The sequence below is a fragment of the Oncorhynchus masou genome, chromosome 24 (assembly GCF_036934945.1).
Source record: "Oncorhynchus masou masou isolate Uvic2021 chromosome 24, UVic_Omas_1.1, whole genome shotgun sequence".
Taxonomy (NCBI): Eukaryota; Metazoa; Chordata; class Actinopteri; order Salmoniformes; family Salmonidae; genus Oncorhynchus; species Oncorhynchus masou.
This window is the reverse complement of record NC_088235.1, coordinates 28,565,384-28,592,846: the sequence shown is the minus strand read 5'-3', so window position 1 is coordinate 28,592,846 and position 27,463 is coordinate 28,565,384. Positions and strand designations below refer to the sequence as shown.

The 27,463-nt window shown below is 43.7% G+C and overlaps 1 protein-coding gene across 1 annotated transcript in view; it reads left to right on the top strand.

The window, feature by feature from the left end:
* Nucleotides 1–27,463, top strand: part of LOC135511983 (sorting nexin-29-like) — a 212,777-nt gene that overhangs the window by 13,477 nt on the left and 171,837 nt on the right. Inside the window, exons 5-13 of the mRNA XM_064933535.1 lie at nt 9,246–9,426; nt 9,541–9,611; nt 12,823–13,089; nt 13,260–13,629; nt 13,745–13,863; nt 14,462–14,549; nt 17,046–17,134; nt 20,624–20,687; nt 20,842–20,970. Of these exons, the coding sequence (XP_064789607.1) occupies nt 9,246–9,426; nt 9,541–9,611; nt 12,823–13,089; nt 13,260–13,629; nt 13,745–13,863; nt 14,462–14,549; nt 17,046–17,134; nt 20,624–20,687; nt 20,842–20,970 (1,378 nt within the window). The remainder of the gene's footprint in view (nt 1–9,245; nt 9,427–9,540; nt 9,612–12,822; nt 13,090–13,259; nt 13,630–13,744; nt 13,864–14,461; nt 14,550–17,045; nt 17,135–20,623; nt 20,688–20,841; nt 20,971–27,463) is intronic.

Here is a 27,463-nt window from a genome sequence, read left to right as displayed (position 1 = left end):
TTTCGCCTACAAAAATAATCTTTTGGGAAAAAATGAACTTTGGCTATCTACCTGGGAGTCTAGTGAGTGAAAACATCTTAAGTTCATCAAAGGTAAACCATTTAATTTGATTGCTTTTCTGATTTCCGTGACAAGGTTGCCTGCTGCTAGCAAGGCATAATGCTATGCTAGGCTAGGATAAACTTACACAAATGCTTGTCTAGTGTTGGCTGTAAAGCATATTTTGAAAATCTGAGATGACAGGGTGATTAACTAAAGGCTAAGCTGTGTTCCAATAGATTTCACTTGTGATTTTCATGAAAACGAAGATTTTTCAGGAAGATTTATGTCCGTTGCGTTATGCTAATTAGTATCAGGCGATGATTACGCTCCCGGACCCGGATTTGAGAGTCACAAGAAGATTAATAGTGTCCCAAAACTTTTTGGAATTAGTGCTACAGTATGCAAATTTCTGTTTGAAAAGCTAGCTTTAGATTTCCTAACTGGCTGTGTATATTGGTTAATGACTTCCCTGAAAGGTTGCATATCGCAGGGGCTATTTGATGCTAACGCAGTACGCCACAGGATGTTTTTGTGCTAGTCAAGGGCAGTCAAGTCTGGGCTGAACCAAGGGCTATATCTGTTCTTCATTCAATATTTTTTGAATGGGGCATGCTTATTTAAGATGGTGTGGAAAGCACTTTAAAAAAATAACCAGGCATCCTCCACTGACGGGATGAGGTCAATATCCTTCTAGGATACCCGGGCCAAGTCGATTAGAAAGGCCTGCTCGCTGAAGTGCTTTAGGGAGCATTTGACAGTGATGAGGTGTGGTTGTTTGACTGCGGACCCATTACGGACGCAGGCAATGAGGCAGTGATCACTGAGATACTGGTGGAAGACAGCAGAGGTGTATTTAGAGGGCAAGTTGGTCAGGATGATATGTATGAGGGTGTCCATGGTTATGAATTTAGGGTTGTACCTGGTAGGTTCCTTGATAATTTGTGAGATTGAGGGTATCTAGTTTAGATTGCTAAGCGTATCCCAGTTTAGTTCTCCTAACAGTACGAACTCTGAAGATAAATGGGGGGCAATCAATTCACATATGTTGTCCAGGGCACAGCTGAGGGGGGTCTATAACAAGCGGCAACAGTGAGAGACTTCTGATTCCTGGAAAGGTGGATTTTTAGAAGTCGAAGCTCAAACTGGGCACAGACCTGGATAGTATGACAGAACTCTGCAGGCTATCTCTGCAGTAGATTGGCAGTTCTAAGGGGTCAGAGTTGTAATCTGGTCAAATGTTGTAGTTGGGGATGGAAATTTCAGAATTTTTAATGGCCTTCCTAAGCCAGGATTCAGACCCGGCTAGGACATCGCGGAGTGTGCTAAAGCAGTGAATAAAACAAACTTAGTGAGGAGGCTTCTGATGTTAACATGCATGAAACCAAGGCTTTTACGGTTACAGTATTCAACAAATGAGAGCGCCTGGGGAATAGGTGGGGTAATGGAAGCTACAGGGCCTAGGTTAACATCTACATCACCAGAGGAATAGCGTAGGATAAGGGTACGGCTAAAGGCTATAAGAACTGGTTGTCTAGTGCGTTGGGAACAGAGAATAAAAGGAGCAGAATTCTGGGCGTGGTAAAAAAAGATTCAGGGCATAATTTACAGACAAGTGTATGGTATGATGTGAGGACGGTAGAGGTAAGCCTAGGCATTGAGTGACGATGAGAACGGTTGTGTCTCTGGAGGCACCAGTTAAGCCAGGTGAGGTCTCCACGTGTGGGGGGTGGGACAAAAGAGCTATCGAAGGTATGCTGGGGGCTCTACAGTGAAACAAAACAATAATAACTTACCTAAACAGTAGTAGACAAGGCATATTGACATTAGGGAGAGGCAGATGTAGCCGAGTGATCATATAGGGTCCATTGAGCAGCAATTGGTGAGTCAGGGAGCCATTCGGTAGTCGCAACTACGCTAGACGAGCTGGAGACAAGGTTGATTCAGAACGTTAGTGGACCGGACCTAGCAGATGGGTCTTCGGCAACGTCGCAACAGAAAGCCTGTTGAAAACTCTTCAGACGATTACGTCAGCAGACCAGTCGTGATGGATTGGCGGGGTTCCGTGTCGGCAATTAAGGGTCCGGGCCAATTGGCAAAAGAGGTATTGTAGGCGAGAAATTAGCTAGTAGACCTCTTCGGCTAGCCAGGAAATGGGCCTAGCTCGAGGCTAGCTCAAGGCTAACTAGTGCTTGCTTCGGGACAGAGGCGTTAGCCAGCAGTAGCCACTCAGGTTGCAGCTAGCTAGCTGCGATGATCCGGTGTAATGGTCCAGAGCTACAGTGCATTGCGAAAGTATTCGGCCCCCTTGAACTTTGCGACCTTTTGCCACATTTCAGGCTTCAAACATAAAGATATAAAACTATTTTTTTGTGAAGAATCAACAACAAGTGGGACACAATCATGAAGTGGAACGACATTTATTGGATATTTCAAACTTTTTTAACAAATCAAAAACTGAAAAATTGGGCGTGCAAAATTATTCAGCCCCCTTATGTTAATACTTTGTAGCGCCACCTTTTGCTGCGATTACAGCTGTAAGTCGCTTGGGGTATGTCTCTATCAGTTTTGCACATCGAGAGACTGAAAATGTTTCCCATTCCTCCTTGCAAAAAAGCTCGAGCTCAGTGAGGTTGGATGGAGAGCATTTGTGAACAGCAGTTTTCAGTTCTTTCCACAGATTCTCGAATGGATTCAGGTCTGGACTTTGACTTGGCCATTCTAACACCTGGATATGTTTATTTTTGAACCATTCCATTGTAGATTTTGCTTTATGTTTTGGATCATTGTCTTGTTGGAAGACAAATCTCCGTCCCAGTCTCAGGTCTTTTGCAGACTCCATCAGGTTTTCTTCCAGAATGGTCCTGTATTTGGCTCCATCCATCTTCCCATCAATTTTAACCATCTTCCCTGTCCCTGCTGAAGAAAAGCAGGCCCAAACCATGATGCTGCCACCACCATGTTTGACAGTGGGGATGGTGTGTTCAGAGTGATGAGCTGTGTTGCTTTTACGCCAAACATAACGTTTTGCATTGTTGCCAAAAAGTTAAATTTTGGTTTCATCTGACCAGAGCACCTTCTTCCACATGTTTGGTGTGTCTCCCAGGTGGCTTGTGGCAAACTTTAAACTACACTTTTTATGGATATCTTTAAGAAATGGCTTTCTTCTTGCCACTCTTCCATAAAGTCCAGATTTGTGCAATATACGACTGATTGTTGTCCTATGGACAGAGTCTCCCACCTCAGCTGTAGATCTCTGCAGTTCATCCAGAGTGATCATGGGCCTCTTGGCTGCATCTCTGATCTGTCTTCTCCTTGTATGAGCTGAAAGTTTAGAGGGACGGCCAGGTCTTGGTAGATTTGCAGTGGTCTGATACTCCTTCCATTTCAATATTATCGCTTGCACAGTGCTCCTTGGGATGTTTAAAGCTTGGGAAATATTTTTGTATCCAAATCCGGCTTTAAACTTTTTCACAACAGTATCTCGGACCTGCCTGGTGTGTTCCTTGTTCTTCATGATGCTCTCTGCGCATTTAACGGACCTCTGAGACTATCACAGTGCAGGTGCATTTATTCGGAGACTTGATTACACACAGGTGGATTGTATTTATCATCATTAGTCATTTAGGTCAACATTGGATCATTCAGAGATCCTCACTGAACTTCTGGAGAGAGTTTGCTGCACTGAAAGTAAAGGGGCTGAATAATTTTGCACGGCCAATTTTTCAGTTTTTGATTTGTTAAAAAAGTTTGAAATATCCAATAAATGTCGTTCCACTTCATGATTGTGTCCTACTTGTTGTTGATTCTTCACAAAAAAATACAGTTTTATATCTTTATGTTTGAAGCCTGAAATGTGGCAAAAGGTCGCAAAGTTCAAGGGGGCCGAATACTTTCGCAAGGCACTGTAGTTAGCTGGCTAGCTTCTGATGGGGGTTCCGGTTCTACAGTATAAAAATAGCAGATCTGTACCACATTGGGTGAGACGCATTGCAGGAAAGTATATTCAGTCCGTAGATGGAAAGTGAGAATAAAATATTTTCGAATAAAATGAGGAAAATTACTTTTTACACGGGTCAAGACAAACACACGCCGACTGCTACGCCATCTTAGTTTACTGCACTGTTGGAGCTAGAAACACAAGCATTTAACTACACCTGCAATAACATCTGCTAAATATGTGCATGTGATTGTGATTTGTGATTTAATTTGACACTGTCAAATCTTTCCTTAAGTTTGGGTCAGTCAGTGGTCCGGTATTCTGCCACTGTACTCGTTGTTTAGGCCCAAGTAACATTCTAGTTTGCTGTTTTTTTGTTGATTCTTTCCAATGTGTCAAGTAATTATCTTTTTTGTTTTCTCATGATTTGTTTGGGTCTAATTGTTTTGCTCTCCTGGGGCTCTGTGAGGTCTGTTTGTGAACAGCTTGGTTAGGGGAATCTTCTCCATGTTCATCTCTCTGTAGGTGATGGCTTTGTTAAGGAAGATTTGGGAATTGCTTCATTTTAGATGGTTGTAGAATTTGTCTCTTTTTGCTTCATTTTAGATGGTTGTAGAATTTGTCTCTTTTCTGGATTTTGATTATTAGCAGGTATCAGCCTAATTCTGCTCTGCATAGATTATTTGCATAATTCTGCATGCAGAGTCTCAATTTGGTGTTTGTCCCATTTTGTGAATTCTTGGTTGGTAAGCGGACTCCAGGGCAATGGGTTCTATAATTGATTCAAGTATTTTTAGCCAGATCCTAATTGGTATGTCTAATTTTATGTTCCTTTTGATGGCATAGAAGGCCCTTGTCTTGTTTCTCAGATCGTTCACAGCTTTGTGGAAGTTACTTGTAAGCGTTGATGTTTAGGCCAAGGAATGTATAGTTTTTTGTTTGCTCTAGGGCAATGGTGTCGAGATGGAATTTGTATTTGTGGTCCTGGCATCTGGACCTTTTTTGGAACACCATTATTTTTGTCTTAGTGAGATTTATTGTAAGGGCACAGTTCTGACAGAATCTGTGCAGAAGATCTAGGTTGCTGCTGTAGGTCCTCCTTGGTTGAACAGAAGCACCAGATCATTAGCAAACAGTAGACATTTGACATAAGATTCTGAATTCAGCAAAAAAGAAACAGCCCTTTTTCAGGACCCTGTCTTTCGTAAAAATCCATCATTTGTAAAAATCCATAATTTGTAAAAATCCAGAACATTTTCATAAACAATTAATGAACATGCACCTGTGGAAGGGTCGTTAAGACACTAACAGCTTACAGACAGTGGGCAATTAGGGTCACAGTTTAAGAAAAATCAGGACACTAAAGAGGCCTTTCTACTGACTCTGAAAAACACCAAAAGAAAGATGCCCAGGATCCCTGTTCATCTGCGTGAACAAGGAGGCATGAGGACTGCAGATGTGGCAATAAATAGCAATGTGAGATGCCTAAGACTGCACTACAGGGAGACAGGATGGACAGCTGATCGTACTCGCAGTTGCAGACCACTGTAACAACACTTGCGCAGGATCGGTAGATCCGAACATCACACCTGCGGGACAGGTACAAGATGGCAACAACAGCTGCCCGAGTTACACCAGGAACGCACAATCCCTCCATCAGTGGTCAGATTGTCTGCAATAGGCTGAGAGAGGCTGGACTGAGGGCTTGTAGACCTGTTATAAGGCAGGTCCTCACCAGACATCACAGTTAACAAGGTCGCCTATGGTCACAAACTCACCGTCGCTGGACCAGACAGGACTGGCAAAAAGTGCTCTTCACTGACGAGTCGCGTTTTTGTCTCCAGGGGTGATGGTCGGATTTGAGTTTATCGTCGAAGGAATGAGCATTACACCGAGGCCTGTACTCTGGAGTAGGATCGATTTTGGAGGTGGAGGGTCCATCATGGTCTGGGGCGGTGTTTCACAGCATCATTGGAGCTTGTTGTCATTGCAGGAAATCTCAATGCTGTGCGTTACAGGGAAGACATCCTCCTCCCTCATGTGGTACCCTTCCTGCAGGCTCATCCTGACATGACTCTCTAGCATGACAATGCCACCAGCCATACTGCTCGTTCTGTGCATGATTTCCTGCAAGACTGGAATGTCAGGGTTCTGCCTTGGCCAGCGAAGAGCCCGGATCTCTAACTCATTGAGCACGTCTGGGAACTGTTGGGTTGGAGGGTGAGGGCTAGGGACCCCCCCCACACACAGAAATGGCCTTGCTGGAAGAGTGGGGTAACATCTCACAGCAAGAACGGGCAAATCTGGTGCAGTCCATGAGGAGGAGATTCACTGCAGTACTTAATGCAGCTGTTGGCCACACCAGATACTGACTGTTACTTTTGATTTTGACCCCCCCCCTTTGTTCAGGGACACATTATTCCATTTCTGTAAAGTCACATGTCTGTGGAACTTGTTCAGTTTTTTTGTTATTCTTGTTATGTTCATACAAATATTTACACATGTTAAGTTTGCTGAAAATAAACGCAGTTGACAGTGGAAAGAGATTTCTTTTTTTGGTTTAGTAGGGTGAGGCCGGGTGCTGCAGACAGTTCTAGTTCCAATTCGTGTCTCCAATTCATAGACTTAAAAAAAAATGTGTGTGTGTGTGTGTGTGTGTATATATATTTTCACCCCCAATAAAGGAGTGGTTCTGCAGGTGGTGACCACATACCACCTCTCAGTTCCTATGCTTCCTGGCTGATGTTTTGGTCACTTTTGAATGCTGGCGGTGCTTTCACTCTAGTGGTAGCATGAGACGGAGTCTATAACCCACACAAGTGGCTCAGGTAGTGCAGCTCATCCAGGATGGCACATCAATGCGAGCTGTGGCAAGAAGGTTTGCTGTGTCTCAGCATAGTGTCCAGAGCATGGAGGCGCTACCAGGAGACAGGCCAGGACATCAGGAGACGTGGAGGAGGCCGTAGGAGGGCAACAACCCAGCAGCAGGACCGCTACCTCCACCTTTATGCAAGGAGGAGCAGGGGGAGCACTGCCAGAGCCCTGCAAAATGACCTCCAGCAGGCCACAAATGTGCATGTGTCTGCTCAAACGGTCAGAAACAGATTCAATGAGGGCCCAACGTCCACGGGTGGGGGTTGTGCTTACAGCCCAACACCGTGCAGGACGTTTGGCATTTGCCAGAGAACACCAAGATTGGCAAATTCGCCACTGTGCTCTTCATATATGAACGTCTGCTAAATGACTTAAATGTAATGTAATGTAAATGAAAGCAGGTTCACACTGAGCACATGTGACAGACGTGACAGAGTCTGGAGACGCCGTGGAGAACGTTCTGCTCTCTGCAACATCCTCCAGCATGACCGTTTTGGCGGTGGGTCAGTCATGGTGTGGGGTGGCATTTCTTTGGGGGACCGCACAGCCCTCCATGTGCTCGCCAGAGGTAGCCTGACTGCCATTAGGTACCGAGATGAGATCCTCAGACCCCTTGTGAGACCATATGCTGGTGCAGTTGGCCCTGGGTTCCTCCTAATGCAACACAATGCTAGACCTCATGTGGCTGGAGTGTGTCAGCAGTTCATGCAAGAGGAATAATATAATAATATAATAATAATAATAATATAATATATCCCATTTAGCAGACGCTTTTGTCCAAAGCGACTTACAAGTCGGCTGGGGCCACTACTTTTACAGGAAGGCATTGATGCTATGGACTGGCCCGCCCGTTCCACAGTCCTGAATCCAATTGAGCACATCTGGGACATCATGTCTCACTCCATCTATCAACGCCACGTTGCACCACAGACTGTCCAGGAGTTGGCGGATGCTTTAGTCCAGCTCTGGGAGGAGATCCCTCAGGAGACCATCCGCCACCTCATCAGGAGCATGCTCAGGCATTGTAGGAAGGTCATACAGGCATGTGGAAGCCACACACACTACTGAGCCTCATTTTGACTTGTTTTCAGGACATTACATCAAAGTTGGATCAGCCTGTAGTATGGTTTTCCACTTTAATTTTGAGAGTTACTTCAAATCCAGACCTCCATGGGTTGATAAATTTAATTTCCATTGATAATTTTTGTGTGATTTTGTTGTCAGCACATTCAACTATGTAAAGAAAAAAAAGTATTTAATAAGAATATTTCATTCATTCAGATCTAGGATGTGTTATTTTAGTGTTCCCTTTATTTTTTTGAGCAGTGTGTATATATGTATGTGTTTGTATATACACACACACGTATATGTTGAAGAGTGTGGGGCTTAAGCTGCATCCCTGTCTCACCCCCCCGGCCCCTGTGGAATGAAATGTGTGTTTTTGCCAATTTTAACTGCACACTTTGTGTACATGGATTTTATAATGTATGCTTTTTCCCCAACACCACTTTCCATGAATTGTATTGCAGACCTTCATGTGAAATTGAGTCAAGCTTTTTTAAAATCAACAAATCATGATATTTTGCCTTTTTTGGTTTGTTTCTTAGTCCATTAGGGTGTGCAGGGTGAATACGTGGTCGTACGGTAATTTTGGTAAAAAGCCAATTTGACATTTGCTCAGTATTTTGTTTTCACCGAGGAAATGTATGAGTCTGCTGTTAATGTTAAAATATACAGACCACAAATTCCAATGGGCTATACTAGGAGACAAACCTGACCCCAATCACTACCGTGGGATATTCGTAAACAGCAACCTTGGGAGTATCCTCTGCATTATCAATTACATTGTGCTGATTTCTGACGTGCTGTTCCTTTTTTCCCGTTGTTTTTCTGTATTGTTTTAGTGATTCATCATAGTGAAGGCGTATCCTCGGGTTTTCTGGGTCTCTGTTTTTGGTTGGATAGGTTTCTCAATTTCTTTCTTAGGTTATTGCATTCTTCATCAAACCACTTGTCATTGTTGTTAATTGTCTTAGGTTTTCTGCTTGATTTATTTATTTTTGATAGGAAAGCTGACAGATTTTCTACTGCCAAGTTTACACCTTCACTATTGCAGTGACACGTTTTGTCCAGGAAGTTGTCTAAAAGGGATTGAATTTGTTGTTGCCTAATTGTTTTTTTTTGGTAGGTTTCCACACTACTTTCCTTTCATCTTTAGCATTTCTAAATATTATTCAGTTCCTTTTGGCTTTGATGCCTCGTGATTTGAGTATTTCTCTGTTCAAGTAGTGTGATTTTGCTGTGATCTGATAGGGGTGTCAGTGGGCTGACTGTGAACGCTCTGAGAGACTCTTTTTAAATTTATTATTATTTTTTTTTATCTCTCGGTCAGAGCTGACATTCTGGTTCTATGTGAAGGAGTATCTGAACCGCCATGAGCTGCAGCGGTTCTACTCCCTGAGACATATCTCCTCTGAGTTGGGCCGCGGCCGAGCCTGGCTCCGCTGTGCCCTCAATGAACACTCACTAGAGCGCTACCTACACACTCTGCTTGCAGACCGCATGCGCCCCGGGTAAGTGCTGTGTGTGTGTGTGTGTGTGTGTGTGTGTATTTATCTTAGGTCAGTGTGTGTGTGTGGAGTTTGGACCTTTCCTGGAAGTATATACTTTTTCTGTGTGTTTTCTAGCACCTTCTATGAAGACTGGGCGTTTATTCTAGATGAGGAGCGAGCCAGCATGCTGCCCACCATGGCTGCAGGTGAGTGCATGACTCTGATTCTTGTGGTGAAACTTATTCATATCTCTGCCATTCAGAGAGCTGCTTTACAGAAAGCGATGAGTTACAGTTCAGTCACTCATTCCCTGTGTGATGTGAACGAAAATAGAAATGCAACGTGTTAAGTTTTGGTTTCATGTGCTGAAATAAAAGATCCCAGATATATGCCATTTCCACAAAAAGCTTATTTCTCCCTTTTTAATTAGCATTTTGACTTTGCCTAGACAATCCTTTCCCCTGACAGTTGTGGCATATCAAGAAGCTGATTAAACAGTATGATCATTACACAGGTGCTTCTTGTGCTGGGGACAATAAAAGGCCACCTTAAAATGTCAGCCCAGGACCTCCACATCAGTCCTCTTTACCTGCGGGATATTCTGAAACCAGCCACGAGGGCAGCTGATGTCAATGTTGTGAACAGAGTGCCCCATGGAGGTCTCCCGAGTGTCGCAGCGTCACTACAGCCTAGGGTTCAATCCCAGGCTGTGTCATTACCGGCCGTGACCGGGAGACCTCATAGGGAGGCGCACAATTGGCCCAGCTTCGTTCGGGTTAGGGGAGAGTTTGGCGGCGGGGGGTTTACTTGGCTCATCGCGCTCTTGCGACTCCTTGTGGCAGGCCGGGTGCCTGCAGGCTGACTTCGGTCGTCAGTTGAACAGTGTTTCCTTCGACACATTGCTGCAGCTGGCTTCCGGGTTAAGCAGGCGTTTGTTTAGAAGCGCAGCTTGGCGGGTCTTGTTTCGGGGGACACAGGACTCGACCTTCGTCTCTCCTGAGCCCGTTGGAGTTGCAGCGATGAGAAAAGATCAGCAGAATAAGGCAGGTAAAAATTACCCATGGTAGTGTCCCATGGTAGGGTTATGTATGGGCAGGCATAAGCTTCAGAGAACGAACACAATTGCATTTTATCTATGGGAATTTGAATGCACAGAGATACCGTGATATCTTGAGGCCCATTGTCGTGCCATTCATCCGCCGCCATCACCTCATGATAATGCATGGTCCCATGTTGCAAGAATCTGTACACAATTCCTGGAAGATGGCCTGTATACTCACCAGACATGTCACCCATTGAGCAGGTTTGGGATGCTCTGGTTCAGCGTGTTCCAGTTCCCACCAATATCCAGCGATTTTGCACAGCCATTGAACTCTATGTGAAGGAGATGTGTCGTGCTGCATGAGGCAAATGGAGGTCACACCAGATACTGAATTTTTGTTGTTGTTGATCAATGCCCCTACCTTTTTAAGGCAATGGTTTCCAAACTTTAAACATTCAACCTCCAGCTCCGTACCCCCTCTAGCACCAGGGTCTGTGCACTCTCAAATGTTTTTTGCCATCGTTGTAAGCCTGCCTCACACACACTATACGATACATATATTAAATGTAATAAAGAGTGAGTTTTTCTCACAACCCTTGCTTGTGGGGAAGTGAGTAAGAGCTCTTATAGGACCAGAGCACAAATAATAATTATAATCAATAATTTTGCCCTTTTTATTTAACCATCTTACATATAAAACCTTACTTGTTTATTCAAAATTGTGAATAACTCACCACAGTTTAATGAGAAGGGTGTGTTTGAAAGGATGCACATAACTCTGCAATGTTGTATTGGAGAGAGTCTAATAATAATTTTCCACACACAGTCTGTGCCTGTATTTAGTTTTCATGCTAGTGAGGGCCGAGAATCCACTCTCGCATAGATACATGGTTGCAAAAGGCATCAGTGTCTTAACAGCACAATTTGCCAAGGCAGGATACTCTGAGCGCAGCCCAATCCAGAAATCTGGCAGTGGCTTCTGATTAAATTAAATTTTCACAGAACGGCTTGTTGCAATTTCGATGAGGCTCTCTTGTTCAGATGTTGGACTATAGGCAGGTCTTGATAGGGTTAACGAATCCAGTCGTTTGTGTCATCTGTTTCGGGAAAGTACTTGCGTAATTGCGCACCAAACTCACTTAGGTGCTTTGCTATATCACATTTGACATTGTCCCTAAGCTTGAGTTAATAATTTGAACACAAAAAAATCATACAATGATGGAAAGGCCTGTGTATTGTCCTTTGTTAATGAAGACAGAGGAGCTCCAACATCTTAATCATAGCCTCAATTGTGTCCCTCGCATTGAATTTAGTTGTGGAGAGTCTCTGTAATCCTAGATACAGATCATTCAGGCAAGGGGAAAAAAACATCACCCAGATAGGCCAGTCGTGTGAGAAACTCGTCATCATGCCAGCGGTCAGACAAGTGAAAATTATGGTCAGTAAAGAAAACATTAAGCTCGTCTCTCAATTCAAAAAGACGTGTCAATACTTTGCCCCTTGATAACCAGCGTACTTCTGTATGTTGTAAAAGCGTTACATAGTCACTGCACGAGAGGTGAGGGGCCTTGCTTTAACAAATTTAACCATTTTCAATGTAGTGTCCAAAACATCTTTCAAGCTGTCAGGCATTCCCTTGGCAGCAAGAACCTCTGCAGTGTACCCAAGTGGCATCGGGAGCAACTGCTTGCACGCGCATTACCACTCCACTATGTCTCCCTGTCATGGCTTTTACACCATCAGTACAGATACCAACATGAGCAGCAGCTACATTTGGCTACATACAGATCATTAGTGGAATTCCCACGAGAGAGTAACAGTTCATGTGATTGGATGTTAATTATTTGACTAGGCTACCTGTATTTGACATTGTTGTTATTTTTCTGAACACTAAATGGTTTAATTATATTTTTGGCAGTGAAACGAGGCTACTCAGGCGAGGAAAAAAAAAATGTACCCAAATGTATAGCCCTGTTTTTTGAATATGTGAATAAAAAAATAAAAAAATATTTTTTGTATTTAAAAAATAAAAAAATAAACATGTGAATCATATTTTTATTTGGCGTACCCTCAACGAAATTGCAGGTGTAAGTGTACCCCAGTTTGGGAATACCTGTTATGCAGCTGTTGGTCACAGATACCTTATCTCTTTTCCTGGTCATGTGAAATCCATAGATTAGGGCATTTATTTCAGTTGACTGATTTCCCAATATGAACTTCACCTCAGTAATCAGTAATCTTTGAAATTGTTGTGATTTGATATTTTTGTTCAGTGTAAATTGGGAGGAACCAATTCACCTTATCCACTACAGTTAGTGCTCTAACTAGGCTGTGCTGTGTGAATGACTTCTAACTAGACCCTCTTTCTCACACAGGACTGAACTCCATCCTGTTTGCCATCAACATCGACAATAAGGACCTAAATGGTGTGATCCGAGCAGGCTCCTCCTCTTCCGTGAGCCACCTCCTGAAGGAGTCCACCCAGGGCATAGGGAGCTTATGGAAGGAGTCGACCCAGGGGGTGAGCACTCTGCTCAGGGAGATCAGCACCGCCACCACTGTGGTGCCAGGTTTCATCCCCACCCACCGCCCTGACGGCTCCACAGACCCACTGCCTGTCCTGCCCCGCAGCGCCTCCGCAGGTAGGGAGGAGAATTTACAATCAACTTAGACACAGAAGGGGAACAGTGGATATAACCAATTATTTATATTCAGTTCTATTCATATTCTTACTAAGATGATGATGATGATGATGATGTTAAGCCCAAAAACATGGATATGAAACTGACTTCTTTTTCTCTCTCCTCTCCAGACTCTGGCCTGAGGAAGGAGCGACGGAGGAAAAAGAAAATCACTAACATCATCTCTTTCGATGACGACCTGGATGGGGGAGCAGAGGACGAGGATGAGGAGGTGGGGGGGAGTACTGCCACTCTCAGGAAGAGCACCACTGCTCCTCAGGTCAGTCTGGAGGAGGGCACTGACCCACTGGAGCCCTCCTCCTCCCTCTCGCCTCCCCAGAACGGGATGCCCGGGCCTGGGATAGTCCGCTGGGCCGGGTCTCCTCCTTTCTCCAGGGCTCTGCCAGACTCCAAGATTATTGATAATGATGAGGAAGAGGAGGTGTACAAGAGCAGACCACAGCTACAGAGCCCCCTCCATGACAGGGCCAGCACTAACCAGTGAGTAACTATGGAGACTTTCACTTTCTTAACCATACAATAAGCATGGTGGGAAACTCTTAAACAATGATTGATATAAACAAGTTTACTTGTTGTGGTGTGTGTGTGTGTACAGAGTGGTGGTGGGGAGCCTATCCAGTGTGTCCACGTGTAGCCCTCTGCAGGCCATGACTGATCATGACAGTTCAAACATCCTCATTCCTGTGGCCTCCAGCCACTCCTACTCTCAGCCAGGTGAGCCAGGCTCCTCCCCTCTGTTCCTCAACCCAGTCCTCTGGGCTCACCAGTCATTTCTTACACATTCACAGAAGTTTGGTTATAGTGTGTTGGTTCATATTGTTCATTTTTGGAGTTTGTTTCTATAGAAACGGCAGACTGGTGTTAAAAGAGAATAGTGTGTGACGTTACTTAGAGGTAATTATACAGTACCAGTTAAAAGTTTGGACACCTACTCATTCAAGTTTTTTAATTTTATTACATTACATTTTTTACTACATTGCAGAATAATAGTTAAGACATCAAAGCTATGAAATAAACATATGGAATCATGTAGTAACCACCCTTTGCCTTGATGGCAGCTGTGCACACTCTTGGTACTTTTTTGGTCACTACATGATTCCATATGTGTTATTTTACAGTTTTGATGTCTTCACTATTATTCTACAATGTAGAAAATAGTAAAAAAAAAACCTTGAATGAGTAGGTGTGTCAACCTTTGACTGGTTCTGTACATTTACTAAGCTTCTGTTGAATATGGGAAGCATATTCTTAAAGCAGACAGATTTGATCCACAACATTCCTCAGCGTTGTTTGCACTTTCATTTTGTTTCAGTCGGTTCAGTGGAGGATACGGTTGCATTTCCTGTACAGACAGATTCCACAGGCAACCACGAGACAACCAGAACCCAGCTGCAGTTCAAGTATGTTGTCAGTCAATTTTACATGCACATGATCTTAACAAGGGTGGGAAGAAAACCGAGCTCACTTCAATATTTCATAGTTTTGATTTTAACAAAGCAAATTTGAGGACAAGATTACCTAAATCCTATCAGCATGTTGACTGTAGCACTTGTGCGGGCAATACACTCGATCACTGCTACTCTAAACTTCCGCAATGCACGCACGGACCTCCCCCACCCTTCCTTCGGCAAATCCGACCACGACTCCATTTTGCTCCTACCGTCCTACAGGCAGGAACTCAAACAGGATGTACCCATGATTAGAACTATTCAACGCTGGTCTGACCAATCGGAATCCACGCTTCAGAATAACATCGATTTATATGCTGATTCCGCGAGTGAGTTTATAAGGAAGCGCATCGGAGACTATTAAACCCTACCCTAACCAGAAACCATGGATAGATGGCGGTATTCGCGCAAAACTGAAAGCACAACCCACTGCATTCAACAATGGAAAGATGACTGGGAATATGGACAAATATAAGCAGTGTTGTTAATCCCCCCCAAGGCAATCAAACAAGCGAAATGTCAGTATAGGGACAAAGTGGAGTCGCAATTCAACGGCTTAGACACAAGACGTATGTGGCAGGGTCTACAGGCAATTACGGACAACAAAATGAAAAACCAGCCACGTCACAGATACCGACGTCACGCTTCAAGACAAACTAAACACCTTTGCCCGCTTTGAGGATAATACCGTGCCACCGACGTGGCCCGCTACCAAGGACTGCGGGCCCTCCCTCTCCTCCTTCATGGCCGACGTAAGACATTTAAATGTGTTAACCCTCGCAAGGCTGCCAGCCCAGACGCCATGGCTGGTGTGTTTACGGACATATTCAATCAATCCTTATCCCAGTCTGCTGTCCCTACATGCTTCAAGATGGCCACCATTGTTCCTGTACCCAAGAAGGCAAAGGTAACTGAACTAAATGACTATCGCCCCGTACACTCACTTCTGTCATCATGAAGTGCTTTGAGAGACTAGTCAAGGATCATATCACCTTACCTGCCACCCTCGACCCACTTCAATTTGCATACCGCCCCAATAGGTCCACAGACGATGCAATCGGCATCACACTGCACACTGCCCTATCCCATCTGGACAAGAGGAATACCTATGTCAGAATGCTATTCATCAACGACAGCTCAGCATTCAACACCATAGTACCCTCCAAGCTCATCATTAAGGTTGACGACCAGGGTCTCAACCCCGCCCTGTGCAATTGGGCCCTGGACTTTCTGACGGGCCACCCCAGGTGGTGAAGGTAGGAAACAACATCTCCTCTTCGCTGATCCTCAACACTGGGGCCCCACAAAGGTGCGTTCTCAGCCCCCTTTGTACTCCCTGTTCACCCATGACTGCGTGGCCATGCACGCCTCCAACTCAATCATCAAGTTTGTAGACGACAACAGTAGTGGGCTTGATTACAATGATGAGACAGCCTACAGGGAGGAGGTCAGGGCACTCGGTGTGCTGTCAGGAAAATAACCTCTCACTCAAAGTCAACAAATTGACGGGGCAGCAGTGGAGAAGGTGGAACGTAAAAAAAAAAAAAAATGTTCCTCACCGTACACATCACTGACAAACTGAAATGGTCCACCCACACAGACAGTGTGGTGAAGAAGGTGCAACAGCTCCTCCTGAACCTCCAGAGGCTAAAGAAATGTGGCTTATCACCTAAAACCCTCACAAACTTATACAGATGCACAATTGAGAGCATCCTGTCGGGCTCTATCACCGCCTGGTATGGCAACTGCACCGCCCACAACCGCAAGGCTCTCCAGAGGGTGGTGCGGTTTGCACTATGCATCACCGGGGGTAAACTACCTGCCCTCCAGGACACCTACACAACCCGATGTCACAGGAAGGCCAAAAAGATGATGATGGACAACCACCACCTGAGCCACTGCCTGTTCACCCCGCTATCATCCAGAAGGCGAGGTCAGTACAGGTGCATCAAAACAGGGGCCGAGAGACCAGAGAAACAGCTTCTATCTTAAGGCCTTCAGACTGTTAAACAGCCATCAATGACACAGAGAGGCTGTTGCCACTTTAATAAATGGATCACTAGTCACTTTAATAATGGCACTTTAATAATGTTTACTTATCTTGCATTACTCATCTCATGTGTATATACTGTATTTTATACCATCTATTGCATCTTGCCTAAACTTCTCGGTCTTCACTCATTCATATATTTATATATACATATTCTTATTCCATCCCTTTACTTAGATTTGTGTGTATTAGGTAGTTGTTGTGGAATTGTTAGATTACTTGTTAGCTATTACTGCACTATTGGAAATAGAAGCACAAGCATTTTGCTACATTCGCATTAACATCTGCTAACCATGTGGATGTGACCAATAAAATTTGATTTCAATAGTCTTGAGAGTTATTGGATGGAGATATACACGTAACATTCTCTCTCTCTCTCTCTCTCTGTGTCTTTGCAGCTTGGAGGCCAGCCCGCCGGGCCAGAATGCACCTCTCTCCAGTGTCCTTCCCAGTGCCACCCCCGGTCTACCAGAGTCCATGACAGTGGGTGAGTGTGTGTGGTATACTAAACATGTGTTTTAAGAAGGGAATTCAGTATGATGAGAATTGTTTTTTTATTCAACCAGGAGATGGCACTGTTAATTCAGTATCCGTGTGCCCTGTGTGTACTCGAACTGTAGTCTCCAGTTTATAGGACTGAAACAGAACGGTACCCTCAGAAAATCATGTCTTCTTTGATAGATCTCATTTCTCTATACAACACACACCAGTCATCCACATTTCTTCTGCTCTATTGTCTTTCAAAACTTCCGGGAATATAAAATGTTTACACCGTTTACACACTGTCTGTGTTTTTGCCTCTAGGACGTGATTTGTGTAATTCTCTAAAGCTTAGCAGAGGTTAGCCCCGCTGATGCTCATATTGATGTTATGTGTTTCCTGTGTGTGGATCTCACCAAGCCTGTAATGTTAGTCAGGGTATCAGGGCTGGGGATCCAAGTGTGACGGTCTGCCTTTAAGCACTGTGGAAGACCCACAGTCACGTCTAAAGTTGTAACTCGCGTCTATATTCAAACACTCAAAAGATTAGCAGCTCTCAAAAGAGGAGTACTGTGTGTGTGTGTGTGTGTGTGTGTGTGTGTGTGTGTGTGTGTGTGTGTGTGTGTGTGTGTGTGTGTGTGTGTGTGTATGTGTATAGATAGAGAACATTGTGTGCAGTATAAAGAACATAAGCCAAGGTCCACCATTATGTTAGCGTCTGCCACACACACACTATAGAGCTCGTTAATGGATCGCCGGACGCTGTTTTCCTGTGGTGAACGCATGGTTATCGTAAATGTTACATTTCTGGAGCAGTGATGTGGAGTTGGGAGCTTCAGATATAATGGTTCTGTCCTCTCCTCCTCTAGCGCCCATCTTCATCAACCTCCTCTTCTTCACCTCAACCAGCCACTTAACCGAGGCTTCGCGTTGTAGACCTACCTTTTGAAATGCGTCCGGGGCCAAAACAAGCTCCACTTCTAAGCTTCGTGGCTGTTGATAGCCAACAGCTGATCTGTATAATTTATTTGCTTATAATTGAGTAAATACTTTGGTATTCATAAGGCCTTGGCACTTGCCACTTTTTCCATAGCACTGCACTGAGAGAAGTAGGTCTATGTATTAGCCTATATCTGTCATGTGAGTAAAGAGCTGTGCTGTGACTGTATGGTGTGTATGTATCTGGGCCGCGGTGCTATTTTAGTAGCATGGCTGGTCCCATGCTCATGTCAAGACTATTCAACTATATTCTTATGGGGGCCAGATTTGAAAAAGGTATTTTATAGGGGGGCAAGACATTTTCTTCATGGGATTACTAAAACCGGTATTAAAAAAACAATGCAAAGACACAATTATGATGTTTATAAAGCACTTTTATTCAAATCAAATGATGCTAAAAGTTAATTTTAAGTGCTTTAAGATTGGCCTAATTCAATGTGTACATTTCTTTAAATAATGGAACACATTTGTACACCGTTGACCTGCATCACATTAATTTCTACTTTCCTGTCCGTTTTATCTTTTGTTTTTTTACACATGGGAAACCTTTTATGCATGGCATATCTCAGCTGACCAGCATCACATTCTGTTCTATTTTCCATTTCTTTATCATTTAACACTTTTTTTTATTTTTTTTTACACACAAACCTTTTATCTCAGTTGACTAGTTTTTGTGGAGGGCTCTCTCCCCCTGCATCAGTAGAGAACGGGTCCCTATAATAAACTGCACCACCACTGTAGGGACTTAAACTCATCAAATCTCGTTGCAAAGTTAGCTTTCAGTTTATCTAGAAACTCCAACATTACGGGATTGATCTGTGCTGATGATGACTGAATAAAATTGTGCAGTGTAGGGAAAGGGAGCGTTTTGTTTGGGCTCAAATCAGAGGGGGAAATAACACACTTTAATTTCAGTCATGTCAATAACTGTTTTATCCCTCCCTTAGTTTATTTGTATTTTTACAGGGACAGTGCACATTTTAATCAACCTTTCAGTAAAAGTGACTGTTTTAGGCAGCCGGCTAATTTTCAACCGCAGTCCCTGGGCCGGTTATTAAAAACAATAAAAATATTGATAAACAAGGAGCAGTGAGCACATGCAGAGCAACATAGGCCAAGCAACACGTAGCACGCCGACGGACAGAGCAACATACGACAAGCAACACGTAGCACGCCGACAGACGGTGCAACATAGGACAAGCAACACGTGGCACGCCGACAGACGGAGCAACATAGGACAAGCAACACGTGGCACGCCGACAGACGGAGCAACATAGGACAAGCAACACGTGGCACGCCGACAGACTGAGCAACATAGGACATACAACACGTAGCACGCCGATAGACTGAGGCTTGTGGATCTGCTGCCGTGGGTTTTTCTGTTTGACTGAAGTACTAAGTGGAGGGAGGGGGCCATTAGGATCTTGAATACAAGACATGCGTCGGTGTATTGAACCAGATTTTCCCCACTCAGTATCTCATGCTGTCTGTGGATGTAACAGTGAGCACTTTGAGAGTCTGTTATACGCACACTGAATGGGTTTTAATGTTGTACAGCAAGCTTGGGTCCAACCAGTTAAGCAGTATGTTAAGTGGGTGAGTATCATAGCATTGAAGCCCAGTTTTGCTGCCCCTGTAGTCAACCAATTTGGTATGTATGGGAAATGAGCTCGGTTGAGTCCATTCAGTGGATTGAAGATGTGACTAAATAACTAACATCTGATCCTCCTCATTAAGCAGTATCTCTAGATACAGTATGTGTTGGCTTTCTACTGACAGCTGCTCTTGACAGCACTATAACCATTGCTTAACCACCCAACATCATTATGTAAAAGTTGATCAGGATACTCGGCAGACTACGAACAAGCGATGTTGCAGGCTAGATGTTAATCTGATAAAGTTTATGATAGCCATAACTTAACTCACCTCTGATGTAAGCACAAAGCACACTGGTGTATCAGGCAGTGTAGTGATCTCATCTGCGGTGAAAAAGCTGATAGTCGGGCAGGCAGACCCTGTACCCCTGTTAACAGCTCTGATTGGCTGTAACTTGTATGTTTGGTGACGATTGACAACAATTAATCGGTGGGACTACAGGAAAACAGATTCTCCAATTGAAGAATATAGTTTATTGAATTGAAGAATAGTTTTTGTAAATGTTCAAAAATGTATGTTCAGAATTGATCAAAGGGCCATTCTAAATTGAATAAAAGAGCCTTATCTGGCCCGCGGGCCACCAGTTGAGTAGCCCTGCTCTATGTTCTGGACCTAACTTGTGTCGTCATGACAACGACAGAAGAGTTGGCTACAGGCAGCAGCACATGCAGTATGAAACCAGTTTAGTATTTCATGTATCACTCAGCTCAGTGGCACAGTAGTGGTAGTGATGAGACTTCAATATGAGCTGAGTAAAAGAAATGTGAACAATAACCACTTTTCCAGATGTATTTTTTTGCATCTGTGTGCTTGTCTGTGTTTAACGGTCTCTCATCCACAGTGGAGCTCCACCAGGCCATAGTAGCCATGATGAACAGGAAGGATGAGCTGGATGAACACAACATGTGAGTCTCCTAATGTTGATGGTGTGAGTTGATCTTTGACATGTGAAAAATCTAGTGGAATTTGGAGCTATGTGTATATATGTATGCAAGTTTTCTGAGACTGTTTTTTTGTGACTGTATGGTAACAGTATTGTGTTGTCTTCCGGGACTCGAGGTCCCTGCGTAGCCTGCTGGATGGGGAGATGGAGCACTCTGCTGGGCTGAGGCAGGAGACCGATGCCCTGAGGAGACGCCTGGATGAGCTGGAGGAGAGACACACAGCCAAGGTGCAGGCTCTGGGCAGGTGGGTGCCACTGGTGGTGGTTGTTCCCAACGGCAGGTTCCCATGGCTCAGTTGGTTTCCTATCCCTGTGCTACAATAAATCAGCAGATGTCACAAAGTGCTTCTACAGAAACCCAGCCTAAAACCCCAAATAGCAAGCAATGCAGATGTTGAAGCACAGTAGCTTGGAAAAACTCCCTAGAAAGGCAGGAACCTAGGAAGAAACCTAGAGAGGAACCAGGCTCTGAGGGGTGGCCAGTCCTCTTCTGACCTGTGATTTTAAAGAGTTCATGGCCATTTAAGTCCAGATCGTTCATAGATGACCAGCAGGGTCATATAATAATCACAGTGGTTGTAGAGGGTGCAACAGGTCAGCACCTCTAGGAGTTAACGTCAGTTGGCTTTTTATAGCTGAGCATTCAGAGGTTGAGAGAGGGAGAGGGTCGAAAACAGCAGGTCCGGGACAAGGTTGCATGTCCAGTGAACAGGTCAGGGCTCCATAGGCAGAACAGTGGACCATTGGTGGTTAGAAAAAGAAAAACATGGATCTCAATGGAAACAGTCTTTAGAAGTTCAATATGAGCAAGTGTGTTTTTTGGGTGGCGTCTTAAGTGTATGAGTTGAGTATGCTCCGAAGTGCACTTTTAACATTTGAGCCACTTAGAACACTAAAAAAAGTGTGACTATCTTAGCCAGCCCAGTTCTTCCACCTCGCTACACTTTTAAGCCAAACAGGAAACTCCAGCCAGCCACTCACACTCAAGTGCTATCCTCCACCCAAATCTGGCCTGATCTGATCAATAGTCTCTAAAAATACTGGAATTGGTAAGTAAGCCCTTCCTGTGTGTGTCTAACAAAGCTGAGCTGGACTAAGATCCTCTCATAGATTTACCCACATTGATTCATCACAGCGAGAGGAGTGAGTACTGGGCTGGTTAAGATGTGGGCCGCACACTGACTGAGGCAATGCTTCTGACACGCATGTATGCAATGCTTCTAACACGAATGTTCAGTGGGGCAGAAAAGTATTTAGTCACCCACCAATTGTGCAAGTTCTCCCACTTAAAAAGATGAGAGGCCTGTAATTTTCATCATAGGTACACTTCAACTATGACAGACAAAATGGAAAAAAAATCCAGAAAATCACATTGTAGGATTTTTAATGAATTTATTTGCAAATTATGGTGGAAAATAAGTATTTGGTCAATAACAAAAGTTTCTCAATACTGTTATATACCCTTTGTTGGCAATGACAGAGGTCAAACGTTTTCTGTAAGTCTTCACAAGGTTTTTACACACTTGCTGTATTTTGGGCCATTCCTCCATGCAGATCTCCTCTAGAGCAGTGATGTTTTGGGGCTGTTGCTGGGCAACACGGACTTTCAACTCCCTCCAAAGATTTTCTATGGGGTTGAGATCTGGAGACTGGCTTGGCCACTCCAGGACCTTGAAATGTTTCTTACGAAGCCACTCCTTTGTTGCCCGGGCGGTGTGTTTGGGATCATTGTCATGCTGAAAGACCCAACCACGTTTCATCTTCAATGCCCTTGCTGATGGAAGGAGGTTTTCACTCAAAATCTCACGATACATGGCCCCATTCATTCTTTCCTTTACACGGATCAGTCTTCCTGGTCCCTTTGCAGAAAAACAGCCCCAAAGCATGATGTTTCCACCCCCATGCTTCACAGTAGGTATGGTGTTCTTTGGATGCAACTCAGCATTCTGTGTCCTCCAAACACGACGAGTTGAGTTTTTACCAAAAAGTTCTATTTTGGTTTCATCTGACCATATGACATTCTCCCAATCTTCTTCTTGATCATCCAAATGCTCTCTAGCAAACTTCAAACGGGCCTGGACATGTACTGGCTTAAGCAGGGGGACACGTCTGGCACTGCAAGATTTGAGTCCCTGACGGCGTAGTGTGTTACTGATGGTAGGCATCGTTACTTTGGTCCCAGCTCTCTGCAGGTCATTCACTAGGTCCCCCCATGTGGTTTTGGGATTTTTGCTCACTGTTCTTGTGATCATTTTGACCCCACGGGGTGAGATCTTGCGTGGAGCCCCAGATCGAGGGAGATTATCAGTGGTCTTGTATGTCTTCCATTTCCTAATAATTGCTCCCACAGTTGATTTCTTCAAACCAAGCTGCTACCTATTGCAGATTCAGTCTTCCCAGCCTGGTGCAGGTCTACAAATTTGTTTCTGGTGTCCTTTGACAGCTCTTTGGTCTTGGCCATAGTGGAGTTTGGAGTGTGACTGTTTGAGGTTGTGGACAGGTGTCTTTTATACTGATAACAAGTTCAAACAGGTGCCATTAATACAGGTAACGAGTGGAGGACAGAGGAGCCTTTTAAAGAAGAAGTTACAGGTCTGTGAGAGCCAGAATTCTTGCTTGTTTGTAGGTGACCAAATACTTATTTTCCACCATTATTTGCAAATAAATTCATTTAAAATCCTACAATGTGATTTTCTGGATTGTTTTTCTTCTCATTTTGTCTGTCATAGTTGAAGTGTACCTATTATGAGAATTACAGGCCTCTCATCTTTTTAAGTGGGAGAACTTCCACAATTGGTTGCTGACTAAATACTTTTTTGGCCCACTGTATGTAACGCTGACTGAAGCAATGCTTCTGACACGCATATATGTAACACTGGCTGACTGAGGCACATGTTTTCAAGCACACACGGATGCAGAGAAAGCCTATTCCCTACCAGCATGGAGCTCGGGCTGTTCTTCCAGTGATGTTAGCAGAGCAGAAATGAGATCTCACCCAGGAAGGCGGCTGGGCAGGCGGCCAGGAAAGAGTGGGCCTGGCCAAAGAGACACTGGTCCTCTGCTCGGTTTGGAGGAAACACACACTGAGAGATTATTCTTTCTTCTTACTTGGCACTGAGCATTTCCTGAAGGTGGTTGAGAATGGGATATTGATGTACTGTAAAGACCCCTCCTAAGGTTTGGGTGGTTTTAATGTAGTTGTTGAGAGGATTTTAGTTGTTATGCTGCTTTGTGAAGTCAATTATCTTGCTGTCTCAAGGGGCTACTGTACAGTTGAAGCTCCCACTTTTAACAGTCTTCTACTCTACTCCGTCTGCCTACTGTGCTGTGGGCACAGAGGAAGGTTTATGAAAGGAAAACCACAGTAAATGTTTGAAGTATTGTTTGTCGAGCCTCTAAATGGCACTCAGGAGTATTAGATGTAGACGTCCTGTATTTTATCCTCTGAGTGTTTTACTGTAATGTTTTCTCAAACTGGGGCTCCTGTTTTTTACTGTCAAATCCAAATCAAACCCCTGGGACTGCAATCCCAGAAGCCTTCAGTAGAGGTCAAACAGGAAGTTGTGAAAACTCTTCCTGCCTCTCACTCTTTCTGATATATGGACTTTTCCTCTCTCAGCTGATCCAATTTCACTAATGGGCTTATAGACCGTCCATTTTGACTGAGATGTTTGGGTGGAATACCCCCAAAGTCCCTCAACGACACATGCCGGTTGTACAATACACAGCAAAGTTAGTGCTGTAGGATGCCTTTGAAACTTTCAGGGATACTTGTAATGCAGAATGATTAGCCCATATAAAAAGGACTGTCTGGGACATATTCTCCAGTTCCAGTTGTCAGTCTGTTTCTGTTCAGGGAATTGAATCTGGACAGATGCTGTAGATTTGGGTGTGGCTTGTGTAAGAACACAGCCCCTACATTATCCTCCTAGGTCGTTCTCTACATTGTCTTTCCTTCAGTGACACCTTCATATTACTCTATAGCACAATAGATGGCTACACATACTCTCACTGTACAAAACATTAGGAACACCTTTCTAACATTGAGTACCACCCCCTTTTGCCCTCAGAACAGCCTCAATTCATCGGGGCATGGACTCTACAAGGTGTTGAAAGCTTTCCACAGCAATGCTGACCCATGTTGACTTCAATGCTTTCCATAGTTGTGTCAAGTTGGCTGGTTGTTTTTTGCTTGGTGGACCATTCTTGATACACAGTTAACTGTTGGGCATGAAAAACCCAGCAGCATTGCAGTTCTTGACATGAACCGGTGTGCCTGGCACCTACTTCCATACTCCGTTCAAAGGCACTTCAATTTTGCCCATTCACCCTCTGAATGGCACACACACACAATCCATGTGTCAAGGTCGATACATTTTCACGTCGATACAGTGCGATCCGTGTGCACTGTTGGCCAGAGAACTGATCTCTCTGCCTGCCTGCCTGCTCCCTGCCTGCCCTGCTCTGTCTCTCCCATTCTGGTACAGGTACCCTTGCCACCCTCTCTATCCCCGGAGCTTTACTCGCCTACATCATACGCATACATCGCTGACTTTTTATTGATCTGTGGTTGGACTATTTGATTAGTGACTCTTAGGGCAATAAAAACAAACATGTTGCTGTTGTTCATGTTGCTGTTGTCTACCCTTGGCTTTTACTATGTTGGCCATACTTTTAGAGCCCGTTACTCTGTGAATAAGGAAATATATGACTGTTTCTCCCTCAAGTTTTGTGAGAAACCCCACTCTTGCTCTGGAAGTGCACGTGAGAACTATGCACATTTCTCTCAAACAATATGTGAGAAATCAGACTCTTGCGCTTACATTTCAGGACTGTTCTCTTGGTACTTAATCATGTCTCTGGACTTCATACATCTCCTGAAATATGTGTCTCTAAAGACTCTGGTGACTATGAATTGTTGTTCAAGTGCTGTCTGTAAATCCAAATGTTGTAGCCCTCGATCTAGACTTGCCATCATCTTGCTGCTTCTATTGTCTGGAAATGTGCGATCTATCCCAGGTCCTGACATTCTTACCCCTGCCCAATTAAGTAGTCAGAGTTGCCTGAAGTTTTTGCATTTGAGTGTAAGAAGTCTTCTGCCGAAGCTTGATTTTGTGAATATATGGACAACAGCTGCCGACCCTGATGTATTTATGCTTTCTGAAAAATGTCTCAAAAAAATATATTACAGACTAAAATATTGGCATAATTGGTTAGAATGTTTTTCGTACAAATCGTAAATCTAAGGGTGGTGGTGTTGCTGTATAGGTAAAAGACAAGTTCTCGGTGGGCGTTCTGACTTCTGTTACTAAACCTAAGCAACTTGAAAGTCTGTCTTTGAACCTAAACCTTTGCTCATTTTTAAATATTGTTGTATCTTGCTGTTATAGACCTCCATCTGCACTGTTGGCTCTGTGGATTGTATTTTCAAATTGTTTTCACAGAATGTCAATTCTGAGTTGGTCCTGATGGGTGATCTGAATCAGGACTGGCTAACATCTCGCTCTGATCAATTAAAAATTCTATACAATACCTTTAATTTCACTCAGAATGTCAACAGTGTAACTAGGTTGAATATAAAATGTCCTCTTTGATCTTAACCAATACTCATCGTTTTAATGCTTCTGGTATTTTTGCAAATGACATAAGTGATCACTGTGCTATTGCCTGTGTGTGAGATGGTAAAATTCCTAAAATCTCCAAGTGTCATTACGAAAAGAAACCTAGAAAACGGTTTGATATTCAAGGTTTTTGCATGATGTATCTAGCATTGAATGGAATTAATATCTGATGTTGAACTAGCCTTTTCTTACTTCCACAACGCATTCCAGGATGTATCTAATAGGCCCCTTTAAAATAAATCATAATTAAGGGCAGAGAGAACCCTTGATTTACTAAGGAACTTACTAAAATCCTAAGGAAACAAAATGCTATGTAGGCTAAAGCAAGAAGAGGGTCTGGTTCAGGAGATGATTGGATGGCTTTTAAACATCTTCCAAATATGGGTGTGGCTATGATCTGTACATTGAAAGCAGACCACTACCTGAAATCTACTTCAGATAATCTAAATAATCCATCAACATTTTGGCAAGTAGTGAAAGGTTTGGCGTGCAAAAAAGATACACAGCTTCCCAAACAATTGTTGGTCGACATACAGATTGTAACTGAGAGAACCTCCATTCTGAAAGCCTTGAATCATTTTTTAGATGCAGGCAGTTTATTTGAAAAGGTCATAGGTATAATTGACCTCCCTATGAATTTACCTGACACCCCTGTGTAGTCCTTCACCAGGTTCCCCTTTTCATCCTTCTCTGTTTCAGAAGTATTCAAAACCCTGAAATAAATTGATAGAAAAAAATCCCCTGGCCCTGATGAACTATACCCCTGCTTCCTACACCTAGCTGCAGACATCATTGCTCCCCCTTAACATGTATTTTTAACCTCACTTGATGTTAAGGAAATCCCCAAGTTATGAAAATCTGCTTTTGTACTGCCTCTCCTGAAAGGTGGAGATCCTTCGCTACTTGACAACTATCGACCCATGTCAAAATTGTCTGTACTGTCAAAGGTACTGGTGTCCTTAGTTAGTAGGCAGCTAAAGGCCTACTTCCAAGAAAACAACATCTTAAATTTACATTTACATTTAAGTCATTTAGCAGACGCTCTTATCCAGAGCGACTTAGAATCAGGTTTTTAGGTTTGGCCACAGCACTGTTTCAGCAACGTTGAAGGTTTTAA